This window comes from Bidens hawaiensis, unplaced genomic scaffold (genome assembly GCF_021521415.1).
Source record: "Bidens hawaiensis isolate Kalapana, Puna unplaced genomic scaffold, B.hawaiensis_p1.1 tig00036431_1, whole genome shotgun sequence".
In the NCBI taxonomy this organism is placed as follows: Eukaryota; Viridiplantae; Streptophyta; class Magnoliopsida; order Asterales; family Asteraceae; genus Bidens; species Bidens hawaiensis.
Genome location: NW_027496371.1, coordinates 78,506 through 94,583, shown reverse-complemented (window position 1 = coordinate 94,583; position 16,078 = coordinate 78,506). Strand labels below are relative to the sequence as shown.

Genomic DNA, 16,078 nt, shown 5'->3' with positions numbered 1-16,078 from the left:
AAATTGATAAAAAAAATACACGGTACTATTTTCTACGTCCCTGCTCTGATTACATTTTTTTTGAACAACTTTCATAAAAAAACAAACTAAAAACCTTCCTACCAAGACAGTAGCAAGGGTTGGTCTCACAATACAACTGGAAACGAATTACAACACTATCGATTTCCACTTATCCCAATCAAAACTCATATAATTTACCCTACTTTTTATCCAAAAAAAGCTCAACACCTTTAAATCTCCTAACACTTTATCAATCTTTACCTGATTTGATTACATGATCTAGGAAGATCTTTATTAAACATTCCTATTAATTAACTTTATCATTTTGGCTCTTAGCTTTCAAAAACAAAAGCAAACAAACTTAGAAAAGAAATAAAACTTTCAAATAAATATTTAATACTCTCTATAACAATGACAATAACATTAACATGCTTTCCCTCACACCCTTCAATTATTCATTCTGCTCCATTTTGTCTTTTATATTATTACTCGTTCACCCCAACCACAATTTATACCATAACCACACACATCAGGTGATACATTTTGTTACAATATTATTATTATTATTATTATTATTATTATTATTATTATTATTATTATTGTGAGAAACAGTTTAAAATCATACAAAAGCAATGGGCGCCTGTGTTTCATCGGATCACAAATCATCATCGTCTACAATGGAGGTGCACGTTTCATCTAGGTCTACTCGTAAACCGGACAACAGCCACGTGGCGATTGTTCCGTCACCGGTTAAACAAAAACTTCCTGTCGTTAATGCCGCTGCTGTTAAACCTCACTTGGTTCATGGTATCGGTTTTCTTCCGTACGCTTCATTGTTGTTGTTGTTGTTGTTGTTATTATTATTACGTGTTTGTTTTGGTTTTTAGGTTTTTTATTTTTTTATTTTTTTATTTTTTTGTTTAATTTCGTTTATAGCTTTGGCTGCATAGGGATGAACATTTTTTACTGGATACCGGTACCGAGTATTTGTATCTTTTGGTTTCGGTATTTTTAATGGTACTGGTACCGATACCGGACACAGACGGAACAAAACTGGTATTGGTATTAGTTTTTTTCTTTTTTTCAGTATTGGTACCGACCGAATAAAATCGGTACCAGTAGGTGGTATATGTATATTCAATATAGGTATTTTCAATTATACTAGTACTGACAGTGACCGAACAAAATTATTTGTTTTTCATGGGTACCTATAGTCGCTTTTTCATATTTTCGGTATCGGCACCTTTTGGTTTCGTTATTTTTAATGGTATTGGTACCGATACCTACTGCACAAAACCAGTATCGGTATTAGTTATTCAATGGTACCGGCACTGAGCGAACAAAATCAGTGCCGGTATTCATTTTACATATTTTCGGTAGCAGGTATTTTTATTGGCACTGTACCAAACCAAAAAAATCGATACGGCATTCAGTAATATGGTTTTACTCGTTTTCGGTATTTATATTTTTGGGTATTGTATTGGTTCGATACTGGTACGGTACAATCTATATATTGGATTTTGGGTGTAGAAAACTAGAAATGTATGAACATTTGGGGATTTGTGACTGAATAGGGGACCACTGGTGGGTCTTTCTGGGTTTATTTGTTTATTTAATTTGTCTTCTAATTGTTTGTTGGCTTCTTTGCTTGATTCGTACTGTAGCTTTTATGGTGGTTTCTGACTTTTTTGTTGGTATGTTATTATCATGCAAGTACTGTTTGTGTGTAACTTATAACTTTATCATCATGCTAGATCATACTATTGGAACCTATATTATCATTAGGGTTTGTTAGTATTGAGCCAAGGGGGCCTGTTTCCATCTTTATAAATTGTAATCACGTATCGAATGGAATATAATCATTCTTGTGACAATACATATTCCAATACATACATGAACTACACGAGCCTTTGGTCGTTTACTAACGTATTTAAATTTACTCGCCTACAACCTAAATGCTTTTATTCCACACTTGAATAACTTAAAGCATACATGCTGAACAAGCTAGATGCGTTATAGTGCCATATATCACATTAGTTCAAGTCAATACTCATGGTAAACGTCCATACGCGAGTAAAAGTAGATACGCTAGTGAGTCGTGTATCCCAGTACTATGTATGTATGCATGCTTTGTTATGGTTTTTGCTTGCAATTTGAATAAAGTTTTGTCTTATTCTTTGCTTACTGTGGAAAAGTGCCAAAAAGGTTAGCTCTGTTATTAAATATTAAAGTCCTTCAGAATATATATGCAGCTTGTTGAATACCAAGTAAATGATGATATCATCCCATCTGTTTCATATAAATTAAGATTTAAGAGTTGTTGGTGATGGCTGTCAATGAATTTAAACATGGTTTGACTTGACTTAAATGTTATTAGTTGGTGGTCTACTTTGTGCTGAATGTAGTTTTTACTAATCACTTTCGTAAGACTTGAAATTTTATACAGTTTATGTTAATCAGGTCGAACGTGTAACATTTAAACAAATCGGCTAAATAGGAAACGAGTCGAAAGTTGTCTAAAATCTACTGTCAATGCATACATGAATTAAGGAATTTAGGTTGTTATTGGAATAAATATTTTGATGAAATAGTACTTAACACACAAAATATTATTTATGAAAAGTGTCTTGGATCAAGTCAACTGACCCGTTTTCACTCGACTGATTTATATAATTGTCTTACTTCATCTTGCAGAGTAGACGTTTTTCGATTCCCAAGCTTGGTTAGACTCAGACTGTGAATCTGATTTCATGAGTGTTAATGGAGGTAAGAAATGATGTTACATATATATTTTTTTATCAATATATATTAGTATATATTAAATTTTTTACTTTTGAATGTATGCATTGTTCTTATTTGGTGTTTTTAACCAAATTATCATATTGCAGAATTCACACCATCAATAGCCAATACACCAGTACACCATAACCTCTCTACTGGACCGCGTGTGGCTGCCATTGATAACCACACGCCTTCCATGACGCTATCTCAACCGTCTGCAGTCCCAGTAAAGAAAACAAAGAGACTTTCTGAACTTTTTAGCGAAAGCCAAAGAGAGCAGCATTGTGATGAAGAAAATGTGGCGGTGGGGAGCCTTGAGGTGGTGACAGTTCATGGTGGCGTGGCAAAGCCGAAGAAGGAGAGATGGGTGGAGATTGTGCAGGTGCACGGATGCTTACCAAGGGTACAGACAGAACTTAAAAAAAGGTGCACTGATTGATCGGCTGTCATGAACTGGTTCTTGAACTTGTGAATGTTTATATATGAAAAGTCGTATACCCGACATCAAATGATTATGTTAAGACAATTATACTGTACTTATTTTTGAGGTTATAAGTATAAATATGTTTATATGTGTTGCAGCTAAGTTTGAACCGTCGCCTACTCACCTGGTTGCAGCCTTGAATTAAACCGAGAATCGAGTCCTTAGAAATCACCAAACCGAACCGAAAGTTGTTTCCAAATATATACACATATATAAACTGAACGTGGATGGTTTCTAATCCATATAGGTTTGGTTCTTAGTTCTTACTTTGATTTTCTGATCAAGGTGTTTTGAAAGTGATTATTAGCGGTGTTCTTCGTGTTATTTATTCGGGTTTCGGGTTGTTCGGGTTTGAGCTCAAAACAAATTGACCCAAGAACCGACCCAAATAAGTTTGGTTAGTTCGGGTTAAATTAAAAAAACCATATTCCAAGCCGTTATAAAACCATAATATACCGCCATATTCAACAATAACATATATTATTTAGCAAAACATGATGGTTGAGATTTATCATGATGATGATGATTTAGCAAAACATGAAATTTATCATACAAGCATGCATTAGACGGGATGGAGTGTCGTAGCATGTGGATCAATACTTGTGTAGATTGAAGAAACATGTTTGATACATATTAGTTTAAGTACTATACTATTTAAGTTTTTGAATTGAAATACATTCTCAACATGCTTTATGGTAATTAATACATTGGGATTCAACGTGATAAATCCAATATTAACTGGAGTCTTAAACGGTCGAACAATAATACATAAGGTCACTCTGTTACTTTATCGCTAAACTACCTCATAAAAATTAGTGATACATGCATTGATGTATTATATTTCGGGTTATTCGGGTCAACCCAAATTTAGGTATTTCAACCCAAATATTTTATCTTGGGTTCAGATTAGAAGTTTAATCGATTCAGGTGAATTCGGGTCAGGTTATTCAGGTCTTCGATTCGGGTTTCTTATTCGGGTATAGTTAAACACACCCCTAGTGATTATATTATATTATTTAAAGAAGATTTCTTTGCAAAGTGGTCCATGTTATTGAAATGTGCTTTTGTTGCATTTGGTTGAAAGTACTAAGTTGTAACAATAAAATAATATGATCAATTTAGACACGCAAATTGATATCATAACTAACCATTACATTATTATTTTATAACTAACAATTACATATTATTACTTTATGGAGGAAAAGTCTTATTGTAAGAGAAAATTCTTCAAACTAAGTACACAAACAAAAATATCGTAATATGTAAAATAAGTAGATAGGTAACATTTAACCTTTAGCTTTACAATGTATGTTAGACTGTGAGGTTTTGTCGCAACTCTGTGACGACGAAAAGAGTAATCACTATGGTCTATACGTTATAAATGTTTTTGCCCTGTGAAATACGCAAATTCGTGATGCCACTTTGGCTAAGATACACATCTAGCAACGTAATGGCAATTTGATATATCTGTAACATCCACATGCGTATGAAAAACCTATCTTAAATATAGGTCGCATATTTTATAGATGATGGCACCCTTTGAAATTAGAACCATCATCTTAAAGTGTTGGGCGTGCAATGAGAAGCATTATATGTTTACTTGACGTATAACACAACCCGTTATCATCTCAAGTAAAAGCATCAAATACATAACTCATTCAATAAACACTCCCTTGTATTATAAAGCTAAATTTAATCATTCTGTGCGAGTAGCCGAATGTAAATCAACCCCGTCACACACATCCCACAAGGCACACATGAAAATCCACTTATTTATAAGTTTAACCAAAACTAATCAAAACATCAAAAACCAATATCTTTACTCTTGATAGATTGTTGCAACATAATTACAAAGGATTAAAATAGAGGTACAAAATTTTAAAAAAAATACAAACATACAAGGTTCCATTCAGAAATTAAGTTTAGGTTAAAGTCTGTTAACGAATGCATGCTTAAACCCGGAACTACAACATATGAGCCGTGGTTATAGTTTGATTGTTTGATATATTAAAATGATTTGATTGTATGGTTATCAAAAGTTAGAGGCCAACTATAGCTAACTGAAAACCATTATGTTAACCGAAATTAACTATAACCAAACAAAACGGGTGCTAATGGCTAACTTACTATGATTACTTGATTAGTTGACCATTTGGTTTTCGATTATAGTTGGCCTCTAATTTTTAATAATCATACAATCAAATCATTTTAATATATTTAAACAATCAACGCTCTGGTTGTGGCGCGCGCATATAATGTATTTATGTGCGAGCCATTGGGTGGACAAAAGTGAAATTGCACTAACTTTGACGTTATTTTACTATTTTTGTGAAAATAACGTTAAAAGTGGCGGAAAGTTAATCAGGCATCATGTGGTGGCGTTGATGGCCGAAAGACAAAAGTACATGCACCAATCAGCCGATGTTGGGATGGCTGAGTGTTATTAATGGAATTGGTACCAGGTATTGAGCACAAACTCAAAACCCAGGCACGTTAATTTGGCTAAACACCTAAACACGTTTGTTATATTATTGAGAAACTTCACAAAACTCAATTACCCAATTACAATATTCTTCACAAGCCTGCCGAGCCGGTTTATCCAAGTGGTAGCATCCCTCGAGCAAGTGTTAGACCTTAAAACAGTCGGTTTTAAGGATGTTGTCGGGAGGTTAAAAGACTTATGAGGAGCTTATCAAAGGACAAGTGTTGCGTTCTGAAGAAGGTAAATTTTTGTTTAATAATTATGAATCCTCTTCGAGTTCGAAGCAGTTTTCACGCAAATCGAGTAGGGGGCGCGGGAAAGGTTCGAACCGAGGATGTGGTAATGGACGTGGGAGTCAGAAACGTGGTTCACAAGGAGGGTCCAACGAAGGGGATAAACGAAAGGGTAAAAAGGATTACTCGAAATTTCAATGCTTTCGTTGTGATGAATTTGGTCACTTCGTTTTGAGGTCTCCGGTATACCGAAAGAAATTTGGAACCGATCTTTTAATAGTAGGTGTGCACGTTGACGACTTAATCGTGACGGGTTCCAATTTAAACTTAATAATGGAGTTTAAGCGCGAAATGGTTTTAAACTTTGAGATGTCGGATTTGGGAAAGCTAACTTATTATCTCGGAATTGAAAAGTTTCACAAAGCAAGGATGGGATAAAAATTAAGCAAGAAGCGTATGCGAAGAAAATTTTAGCTGAAGCGGGAATGGAGATTTGCAATCCTGCTCAAATTCCATTGGATCCGAGTATAAAAGTTTCCAAATTTGAAGACGAAGAAGATTTTGATGCTACGAGATATCGAAAGATTGTCGGGTGTCTCCGGTACCTTTTACAAACTCGTCCCGACTTGGCGTATTCGGTCAGAGTCGTAAGCCGGTACATGCAAAGCCCGAAGCAATCTCATGCAACTCTTATAAAGCAAATTCTTCGTTATATTCAAGGTCCTCTCAGTTTTGGTATTTCTTACACTCGTGAAAAAAACGTGTTACTTGGTTATAGTGATAGTAGCCATAATATTGACCAAGACGATGGCAGAAGCACTACTGGGCACGTATTTTATCTTGGGTTTTCACCAATTACTTGGTGTTCTCAAAAATAGTGTACAGTTGCACTCTCATCGTGTGAAGCAGAGTACATGGCGGCAAGCGCAGCCGGGTGCCAGCTCGGTTTGGCTAAGAGACTTGATAAGTGAGTTATTCGACAAGGAAATTCAAGCATGGTGTTACGTATCGATAATACATCTGCGATAGCTCTCGTGAAGAATCCGGTTTTCCATGGAATGACCAAACACATCAAATCTCGGTTTCACTACATTCGAGAATGTGTTGATCATGAAGAAGTAAGTGTCGAGCATGTTAGTGGTGTTAAGCAATGCGTCGATATCTTGACGAAGGCTCTTGGGAGAATCAAATTCAAGAAGATGAGGGAATTACTTGGAGTTGAAGACTTGTCGGTTTCGAGTTCGAAATTCCGGGGGTGATTGTTGGGAATTTCGGTTCAAGACCGTCACTTGGCGTGCTAGGTTAAGCAACGAGATTTAAGGAGTGGATAATTATAGACAATTAAATGTGCTTAGATTTAATTGTTAGTATAATTATTATGTCATAATATTTAGCAACCCTAGTTGTAGTCTAAACGTGATAGGTTAGATTATAAATAACCGTGCTTTGGGGTTTAGAGATTGTAATTGGGTAATTGAGTTTTGTGAAGTTTCTCAATAATATAACAAACATGTTTGGGTGTTTAGCCAAATTAGCGTGCGTGAACCGAAATTCCCAATAGTTATGTGCCTTATGTCCAAGGCTTGATGCAAAACTACTATTGAGCCGGGGTCTCACCGAAAGCAACCTCTCTATTCTTAGGGGGTGGATGTAAGACTGTCTAAATCTTATCCTCCTCAGACCTTACCATAGCTTTGCTATTGGTGGGGTTTACTGAGTACGATGATAATGATGAAACAATCCAAATATAACCACCACTCATATGTTATATTTCTAGGTTTAAAGTTGCGTAAAGCACAACTAGATGTAAAGCACCAGTAGAGGTGAACAAATAAACCGGTTAACCGAACCAACCCAAAACCCGAACCGGTTTAAAACCGATTATGTAGAAACTGGTTTGGAACCGATTGAAACCGTAGGTTCGAAACCAGTTTGTAATTTTCTCCACCAAAACCAGTTCCAAACAGGTTAACCGAACCGAAACCGTTCAAAACCAGACAAAAACCCTTCAATACCATAACCGAAACGATCAAAACCCGAACCGAAATTGATCGTAACATAGTCAAGAAACTGATTTCAACCCGAACCAAAACTAATCATAAACCAGTTTTGAATTTTATTGACCAAACAAAATCGATTTCAACCCAAACCGGTTTATGCTACATTTCGGATATTCTCGGGTTTAAGCATTCATGAATTACTTGCAATTCCAAGAAAAGATCCTGGAATATGCCGTTTATTATAATATAACAAACCCACACTTTCTTTATGCTTTTGCTTACTTTCTCAAACCACTCACTGTTGACTTGTGCTCGTAACTTCACACTCTCCGTCAACGATGCCGGAGCAAACGACGGCGATAGATTACGTCATGGAAGCAGCCTCCGGTCCTCATTTCTCCGGCTTACATCTTGACAACAACCGATTCGTTTCTTCTTCATCATCCTCTTTACTCTCCGATTCAATCAAACAACCGTTTGTCATCGGTAGGTTTTAATCGATCAGTTAATTAATCAGATACTCAGTTGTTAGGGTTTTAGGTTTGATTTGGAAGATTTGAATGTGTTTTAGGTGTTTCTGGTGGTACGGCTTCCGGTAAGACGACGGTTTGTGACATGATTATTCAACAGCTTCATGATCACCGTGTTGTGCTTGTTAATCAGGTTTGTTTTGAGCTGTTGTTAAGCTTTGGTGTGTGAATGTTGTTGATTGTTAGGATAGGTGTTTACAGTGCAATAGTTAGGTTTATAAGTGAGCTTTCGAGTCGTGTGAGTATAATTACTGTTCTGCTTCTGGTAAGACGATGTGGTTTGTGATATGATTATTCAACGGCTTCATGTTCATCGTGTTGTGCTTGTTAATCAGGTTTGTTTTGAGCTGTTGTTAAGCTTTGGAGTGTGAATGTTGTTGTTGATTGTTAGGTTAGGTGTTTTTGGTGTAATAGGTAGGTTTATAATTGAGCTTTCAAGTCGTGTGAGTGTAATTACTGTTCTGCTTCTGGTAAGACGATGCGGTTTGTGATATGATTATTTAATAGCTTCATGATCATCGTGTTGTACTTGTTAATCAGGTTTGTTTCTGTGTTGTTAATGTGAATGTTGTGGTTGATTGTTAGGTTACATGTTTACAGTGCAATAGTTAGGTTTATAAGTTATTAAGTGATGCTAATAACTAATTAATGTCTGCTTCTGGTAAGACGACGGTTTTTGATATGGTTATTTAACAGCTTCATGATCAACGTGTTGTGCTTGTTAATCAGGTTTGTTTTGTGCTGTTATTAAGCTTTGGAGTGTGAAACTGTAAATATTGTTGTTGATTGTTAGATTAGTTTTCGGTACAATAGTTAGGTTTATAATTAAGCTTTCAAGTCGTGTGAGTGTAATTACTGTTCTGCTTCGGGTAAGACGATGCGGTTTGTGATATGAGTATTCAACGGTTTCATGATCACCGTGTTGTACTTGTTAATCAGGTTTGTTTCTGTGTTGTTAATGTGAATGTTGTGGTTGATTGTGTTTTCGGTGCAATAGTTAGGTTTATAAGTGAGTTTTTAAGTGATACTAATAACTAATTAATGTTCTGCTTCTGGTAAGACGACGGTTTGTGATATGATTATATAATAGCTTAATGATCATCGTGTTGTGCTTGTTAATCAGGTTTGTTTTGAGCTCTGGAGTGCAAATGTTGTTGTCGATTGTTAGGTTAGGTGTTTTCGGTACAATAGTTAGGTTTATAATTGAGCTTTCAAGTCGTGCGAGTATAATTACTGTTCTGCTTATGGTAAGACGATGCGGTTTGTGATATGATTATTCAATGGCTTCATGATCATCGTGTTGCACTTGTTAATCATGTGGTTTGTGTGTTGTTGTTAAGATTTGGAATGTGAATGTTGTGGTTGATTGTTAGGTTAGCTGTTTTAGGTGTAATAGTTAGGCTTGTAAGTGAGTTTTAAGTGATACTGGTAATTAGATCATTGTTAAATGTGTGTGAGTATAGTTAATGTTCTGCTTCTGGTAGGACGACGGTTTGTGATATGATTATTCAATGGCTTCATGATCACTGTTTTGTACTTGTTAACCAGGTTTGTTTCTGTGTTGTTGTTAAGCTTTGGAGTGTGAATGTTGTGGTTGATTGTTAGGTTAGGTGCTTTTGGTATGATACTGGTCATTAGACAATTGTCAAAAGGCGTGTGAATATGAATATATGATTGATGTTCTATTTGATGCTTAAAGAAGTTATGCTTTAGCATATTGGCTATGGGGTTGGTATTTGGGGTCTATTATACAGTTATGATTTCTTTTGAAGGTGAAATTTGTTTAATATATCAAGTAGTTATAATTTTGAAACACAGTTACTAGATTCAAAAATTTGAAGAGGATTGCTAACCCTGGCTCCATCAAAAGTATTGCCGAGTCTGTTAAGCAAATCAGGATCCAAACAATTTGTAATTATAGATTCCAGAAAACATTAATAATAAGAGTGATTGAGTATTAATGTGTTTTTTTAAGTGACTTGTTCTAAGCTTGATAGATACAAAACTTATAGTGTTTAGGTATTTTGATCAAGCTACCATGTAGCATCTAGTGCATAATATTCACATCATGATTATGATTATGATTATTATGATTACTATTATTATTGTTGTTGTTGTTATTATTATTATATTTTGCAAATGGCGAAATATTTGTATGAAAGGTAGACCATATACTTGAAGTTTCTAATATGCCTTTTTTTTCTCGTGTGTAGGATTCATTTTACCGTGGTTTGACTGCTGAAGAATCTGAACGTGCGCACGAGTATAATTTTGATCACCCTGGTAAAGTTCTTATTAGTTTTGGGCTGTGTCAGTTTTCATTTTGCCCTCTGTAATGCTGCTGCCTCATGTTGTAAAATTAACAATTCGTGTTGTTGTAGATGCTTTTGACACGGAGCAAATGCTAGAATGTATTGAAACACTCAAACAAGGAAAGTCGGTACAACTTCCAATATATGACTTCAAAAACCATAGGAGATGTTCCGAATCCTTCCGCCAGGTACTCGCTTCTAAACTTACAGTCTTGAATAGATACAGCTGTCAATCATGTTGAATTGTTTCATTTGAATTATCCTTCAAATATAATATAACATATTTGAATGAAATGAATTGTTAAACAAGGTTAGGGTTATATTTACCTGTTGTTAAGGAGGATTGTGTCTAATGTTCTCTATTGTTCTTTGTGAGATGAATTTTAAGGTTTTAAATTCATAAAGTGTTAATTTTATAATCTTAGAAGCTTGTATCTCCTCTCCTTTTAAACTGTTTACTTACAAAGTGCATATTTTTCTAAGTTTCCCTTTTGGGTTTGGTTTAACATCTTATGTACAAGGTTGCTTGATTGAAGCTAAAACTTAAGTGTGCCACCTCTCTGTTTTGTTAATGATTTTATTTATAAATTGTATATTGTGTGCTTGTTAGGTTAATGCATCTGATGTAATTATCTTGGAGGGAATACTGGTGTTTCATGATCAAAGGGTTCGTGACTTGATGAATATGAAGATATTTGTTGACACAGGTGTTTATTATTTAGCTCTCTTTCTAATATTTGATCACTCTTTATTGTTACCATATTCTCGTAGAGCTTACATATTTATTTAATATATTTGTATGAATGAAGTCCTTCTATATTCCTAAATGGTTTTGATAAGTATCTCATTTTACTTCTGCTGTAGTGAGTGCTGTCTTGTTTCCCCTTTTCTGAGTCTTGATCCTTCTTTAAGAATCAATTAGTTATTTACTGATTCCAGCTACCAACTTTATGTTATGTGCAAAACAGAAACCAACTTTCAGTGTATTACCGATTTTAACAACCAAGCTACATTTTATTACCATAGTAGCAAGCAATAAATGACCTGTTCAACCATCAAATCATTGCTTATACACATTCATTGCCTTAACCAACATGTCTCACTTTTTATTTGTTGACAAATATTTGTACTAGATGCTGATGTGAGGCTTGCTCGTAGATTAAGACGAGACACAGTTGAGAGGGGCCGGGATGTAAATTCTGTGCTTGAGCAGGTAAGCTCCTCTACTTTCTAAAAGTCTCGAAGAGTATATTTTTGGAGTTTTCTTAAGGTTCATTAATCATTGATGTTTGATTATAAGTTTTGATCGACGATTTAATACTTATTGTCATTAACATATGGCGCTGTATTCATCTGTGCAGTATGCAAAGTTTGTTAAACCTGCATTTGATGATTTTGTCCTTCCCTCGAAAAAGTATGCTGATGTCATCATACCACGAGGAGGCGATAATCATGTGGCAATAGACTTGATAGTGCAACACATACGCACAAAGTTAGGTCAGCATGACCTTTGCAAATTATATCCCAACGTGTATGTAATTCAGTCCACATTCCAGGTATTCGCTCTGCCAGTTTTCTTATCAACATTAAATTGCATGTCACATATGGAGAATACAACGTTCATCTGATAATTCTTTTATGATATAAATTGTGTGATAGATTCGAGGCATGCACACATTAATTCGAGATAAGGAAATATCAAAGCATGATTTTGTATTTTATTCAGATCGGCTAATTCGACTGGTACATCACTATCTTATATGATCTTTTTGTAAATTGATACCCTGATAGTCAAAGTTTGTATTTTTTTAGTATTAACTGTAAATAATTTTATGAAATTGGTCCTAGGTTGTGGAGCATGGTCTTGGTCATTTACCATTCACTGAGATGCAAGTAGTCACTCCTACAGGTACAATTTACAGTTTATATTTTCTTGTAAATTTAGTAATTTACTGGATGTATTATAGCCTTTTGATATTATTTTGTTTGAGCAACTGTTGACATTCAGTAAAATCGGTAAATTTGGATAACAGTTACCTGGATATTAATGACAAGTTACTGTTGTTGCAGGGTCAGTATATAGTGGAGTTGACTTTTGCAAAAAGCTGTGTGGTATCTCAATTGTTCGAAGGTTGGATCTTTATATGTTGAATAGTGTAATACCGTTATAATGAACTGATTATGACATGTAGATATTGATTTTTTAAATTACAATGCTTAATGTTTCTTGGGTATCAACTTGATTGTCAATTCAGATAAATAACTGTAGCATTTTTAATTCTTGTATTATAGTGGTGAAAGTATGGAAAATGCATTGCGTGCATGCTGTAAAGGCATAAAAATTGGAAAAATCCTTATCCACCGTGACGGTGACAACGGGCAGCAGGTAAGTAACTAAGTATCTCTCTAGTTTGTTGATTAATAAATTCACCTTTTTTATTTTTAGTTCTTTAATTTATAACAAGCAATATATTTAACGTATTCTGTGCAGCTTATCTATGAAAAACTCCCAAAAGACATTTCAGAACGACATGTGCTTCTTCTGGATCCTGTTCTTGCTACAGGTTTGTTATATATTTCTCTCTGCATGCTTTTATAATGATAGTTATAACTAAATGCTTGACTACTTCGCAAATGATATTCTTTTGATTGCAGGTAATTCAGCTAATCAGGCAATTGAGCTACTGATACAGAAAGGAGTGCCAGAATCATACATAATATTCCTCAACCTCATCTCGGTGAGTTCTCGTTTATATGTGGCTCGGTTACATGATCTAATACATATGTAGAGGTGGAAAATGGGTGGGTCGGTAACAGTTGTAAGCGGGAAATTTTGGTGCTGACTAGGACAGGTTGAGCTGACTTGAAGCATTTTTTGGAAAGAAAAAATTTACTTTTGTAAATAATAAGTGTAGCAAATATGGTTACAACCGTTTTTAATGCTATTTTGATAAGGAAACACAACCAGTTTTTAATGACAGTTTGTGATTAGTGTTTAAAAATCTGATTTTATTTTGTTGATAGTTAAATAATTACATGCTAATTATTTTTGGGTAGTGAGCTCCGGTTTGCAGGTTAACTGAATATTTTATTTTCTATTTTACTTTAAAAAATTATTTGTTAAGCATAGACCTATGATCATAGTCTATTTTCTGTTAATAAAAATAATGTAGAAGGTTTTATTCATTAAAAATATACTTGACTTGTTTTCTTTTAGCTAGCCATTTACACATTTAACCTATTAAGAGATAAAACATAACCCGAATAAACTAATCTGAATACTTATTAACTAAATATATATTCATGTGATTCATTTGGTTAGGCGCCAGAAGGAATCCATTGTGTTTCAAAACGGTTTCCTTCAGTGAAGATAGTAACATCAGAGATCGATGTTTCTTTGAATGAAGAGTATCGTGTTATACCTGGTCTCGGTGAATTTGGTGACCGTTACTTTGGCACCGATGACTGATGATAATGATAGTAGTATAATATGATTTATGATTGGGATCAGTGACAGGGGGTAACCAACTGTCGCAAATGGGTTTTCTTTTACCTTTTAAAGTTTAATCAACCGTAAGGTCATTGCGCCTTGTGTGATGGAAGAAATGTTATTTTGTACCTTTTTAGATGTTTTTAGTGATTCTCTGGTGTTTGGTTGCTTATTTGTATATATTAAAGTCATTTGGCTTGTATGTTACTATTGCAGATAGTAATCATTTTGATTTCTGTATCGTTCGTTTTCTCCTCACTTCGTTTGATCATTTTTCGCCTTATAACTTTGATTTGACAAAATGAACAGTGCTTTATGAATTATGAATAATCAATCACCAGCATGTCATTTTACTATTTGTATAATATCCTCTTTAAAGAAAAAAACAGTTTATGCTGATGCTAGATAGTCGGTTTGAAATCCAAACTGTTCATTTACGGTTCCATTGTAATCGATTACTTGCTTAAAATTAATATCTACAAATCATCAACTAAGGGGGTGTTTGGCTGAGCTTTTAAAGCTTCAAAATGAAGCTTTACCAATCGGCTTTTGATTTTCAAAAAACAAATAATCAATTTTTACAAGCACAGCCAAAACACCCCCTAAATATTTATAAGTAATGACTTTATCAACAATAATTCTTGACCAACGGTCCAACCCCAAAACCAAAAAGTACCCGAAACGATCACTTTCTAAATTTATTATTATGTTTGGTTTATTTATTATATGGACTAATACAATATTATTGGGCTGAGGGGGTTTTGTGGAGGTAACTCTAACTGGGCTAGGCCCATTAGGGTATCATGATGGTGGCCATGAGGCTCTCTATATAAGGAGGTCTCCACCTCCTTATTCAGGGGTATAGGTGATCAAATCGGGTTGGTCAAAGGAACCGGAACCGGTTCAGAACCGGTTCCATTAGTCAACATCACTGTTTAAACCGGTTCCATGGTCGAACCGGTTAGGGAACCGAACCGGTTCCCCAACCCTCGGACCCGGAACCGGTGGAACCGGTTCTGACCGGTTCCTAAACCGGTTCTTACACTAACCGGTTACAGTGTAAAATATTATTTTTTTTTTCGTTTTTCGTTTCCGCTGCTTGTGTAGGTGATGATTTGTGTTCTTCTGATTTCTGAAGAGGCTCATGCTACTTTTGTTGTTCACCCACAGAGCAATGGTAAACAACATATTGAACTTAATGCTATGAGTGTCAGCGTGTTTGAATTGATTAGTCTGTATCGTGTATTGTGTAATGGTGAACTTAAATCTGTATCGTGTTACATTTGTTAAGTTTGCTATGTATTATAGTCTTTTGACTTACGCAAGTCAAATGCTGAATTATAATCAAGAGCGGTGTTATACGATTCGTATTTGTATAACATGTTAAATAGAAAAAACAATTAACATAAAATTCATTTTATTTACTTTAAGAAGTTCAAAAAAAAAGGTTACATGTTTTAAAATATTCAAAAACAAACTAACAAAACATTAAACTTATAAATATAAAGTTGTGACATATTATTTCTATAAAAGCCTTCTTGTTCGTCGTAATTATTGAGTGGCGACTTATTCATCAGAATTACTTGTAGAAACGCCTTCTTGTTCGTCGTGCACTCGAACATCAAGTGGTGTTTCGTCTTCCAGAGTGGTCACGTGTTGAACACGATCGATTGAGTCCAAGTGATCCTTCAAGCAAATGCACATCTCCACCGACTCCGAATTCAGTCTTGTTCTTCTCACCGATATTACCCTGCCACTAAGAGAAA

General features: G+C 34.9%; 3 protein-coding genes across 5 annotated transcripts; all 3 read left to right on the top strand.

Annotated features, from left to right (window-relative positions):
• Nucleotides 1-632: 632 nt before the first annotated feature.
• LOC143588542 (uncharacterized protein At3g27210-like) lies at nt 633-3,337 on the top strand. Its single transcript, XM_077069519.1, has 4 exons — nt 633-800; nt 937-1,056; nt 2,700-2,766; nt 2,889-3,337. Exons 1-4 carry the CDS (start codon nt 633-635, stop codon nt 3,218-3,220), a joined length of 687 nt encoding a protein of 228 aa, XP_076925634.1. The 3' UTR covers nt 3,221-3,337.
• A 3,128-nt stretch (nt 3,338-6,465) lies between these two features.
• LOC143588540 (secreted RxLR effector protein 161-like) lies at nt 6,466-6,951 on the top strand. Its single transcript, XM_077069518.1, has 2 exons — nt 6,466-6,810; nt 6,859-6,951. Exons 1-2 carry the CDS (start codon nt 6,466-6,468, stop codon nt 6,949-6,951), a joined length of 438 nt encoding a protein of 145 aa, XP_076925633.1.
• Nucleotides 6,952-8,210: 1,259 nt separating this feature from the next.
• LOC143588530 (uridine/cytidine kinase UKL1, chloroplastic) lies at nt 8,211-14,552 on the top strand. 3 transcript variants are annotated; one of them, XM_077069505.1, is made up of 14 exons: nt 8,211-8,466; nt 8,552-8,643; nt 10,724-10,793; nt 10,892-11,010; nt 11,433-11,529; nt 11,956-12,035; nt 12,184-12,378; nt 12,482-12,565; nt 12,671-12,731; nt 12,893-12,953; nt 13,115-13,208; nt 13,314-13,386; nt 13,478-13,560; nt 14,145-14,552. In XM_077069505.1, exons 1-14 carry the CDS (start codon nt 8,319-8,321, stop codon nt 14,289-14,291), a joined length of 1,404 nt encoding a protein of 467 aa, XP_076925620.1. In that variant the 5' UTR covers nt 8,211-8,318; the 3' UTR covers nt 14,292-14,552. The 3 variants fall into 3 exon arrangements, with proteins under 3 accessions (XP_076925620.1, XP_076925621.1, XP_076925622.1); XM_077069506.1 differs by lacking the exons at nt 8,211-8,466; nt 8,552-8,643 and adding an exon at nt 9,398-9,449; XM_077069507.1 differs by lacking the exons at nt 8,211-8,466; nt 8,552-8,643 and adding an exon at nt 9,982-10,058.
• Nucleotides 14,553-16,078: the final 1,526 nt, after the last annotated feature.

Bases quoted from the DNA above. Each gene is read 5' to 3' on its own strand.
- LOC143588542 (XM_077069519.1), top strand. From the start codon at position 633: ATGGGCGCCTGTGTTTCATCGGATCACAAATCATCATCGTCTACAATG. The intron at 801-936 runs GTTCATGGTATC...TTTCGTTTATAG, and splicing joins CTGCTGTTAAACCTCACTTG to CTTTGGCTGCATAGGGATGA. The intron at 1,057-2,699 runs GTATTGGTATTA...CTTGCAGAGTAG, and splicing joins ACACAGACGGAACAAAACTG to ACGTTTTTCGATTCCCAAGC.
- LOC143588530 (XM_077069505.1), top strand. From the start codon at position 8,319: ATGCCGGAGCAAACGACGGCGATAGATTACGTCATGGAAGCAGCCTCC. The intron at 8,467-8,551 runs GTAGGTTTTAAT...AATGTGTTTTAG, and splicing joins CAAACAACCGTTTGTCATCG to GTGTTTCTGGTGGTACGGCT. The intron at 10,794-10,891 runs GTAAAGTTCTTA...GTGTTGTTGTAG, and splicing joins GTATAATTTTGATCACCCTG to ATGCTTTTGACACGGAGCAA.
- LOC143588540 (XM_077069518.1), top strand. From the start codon at position 6,466: ATGGAGATTTGCAATCCTGCTCAAATTCCATTGGATCCGAGTATAAAA. The intron at 6,811-6,858 runs GTATTTTATCTT...TCTCAAAAATAG, and splicing joins GCAGAAGCACTACTGGGCAC to TGTACAGTTGCACTCTCATC.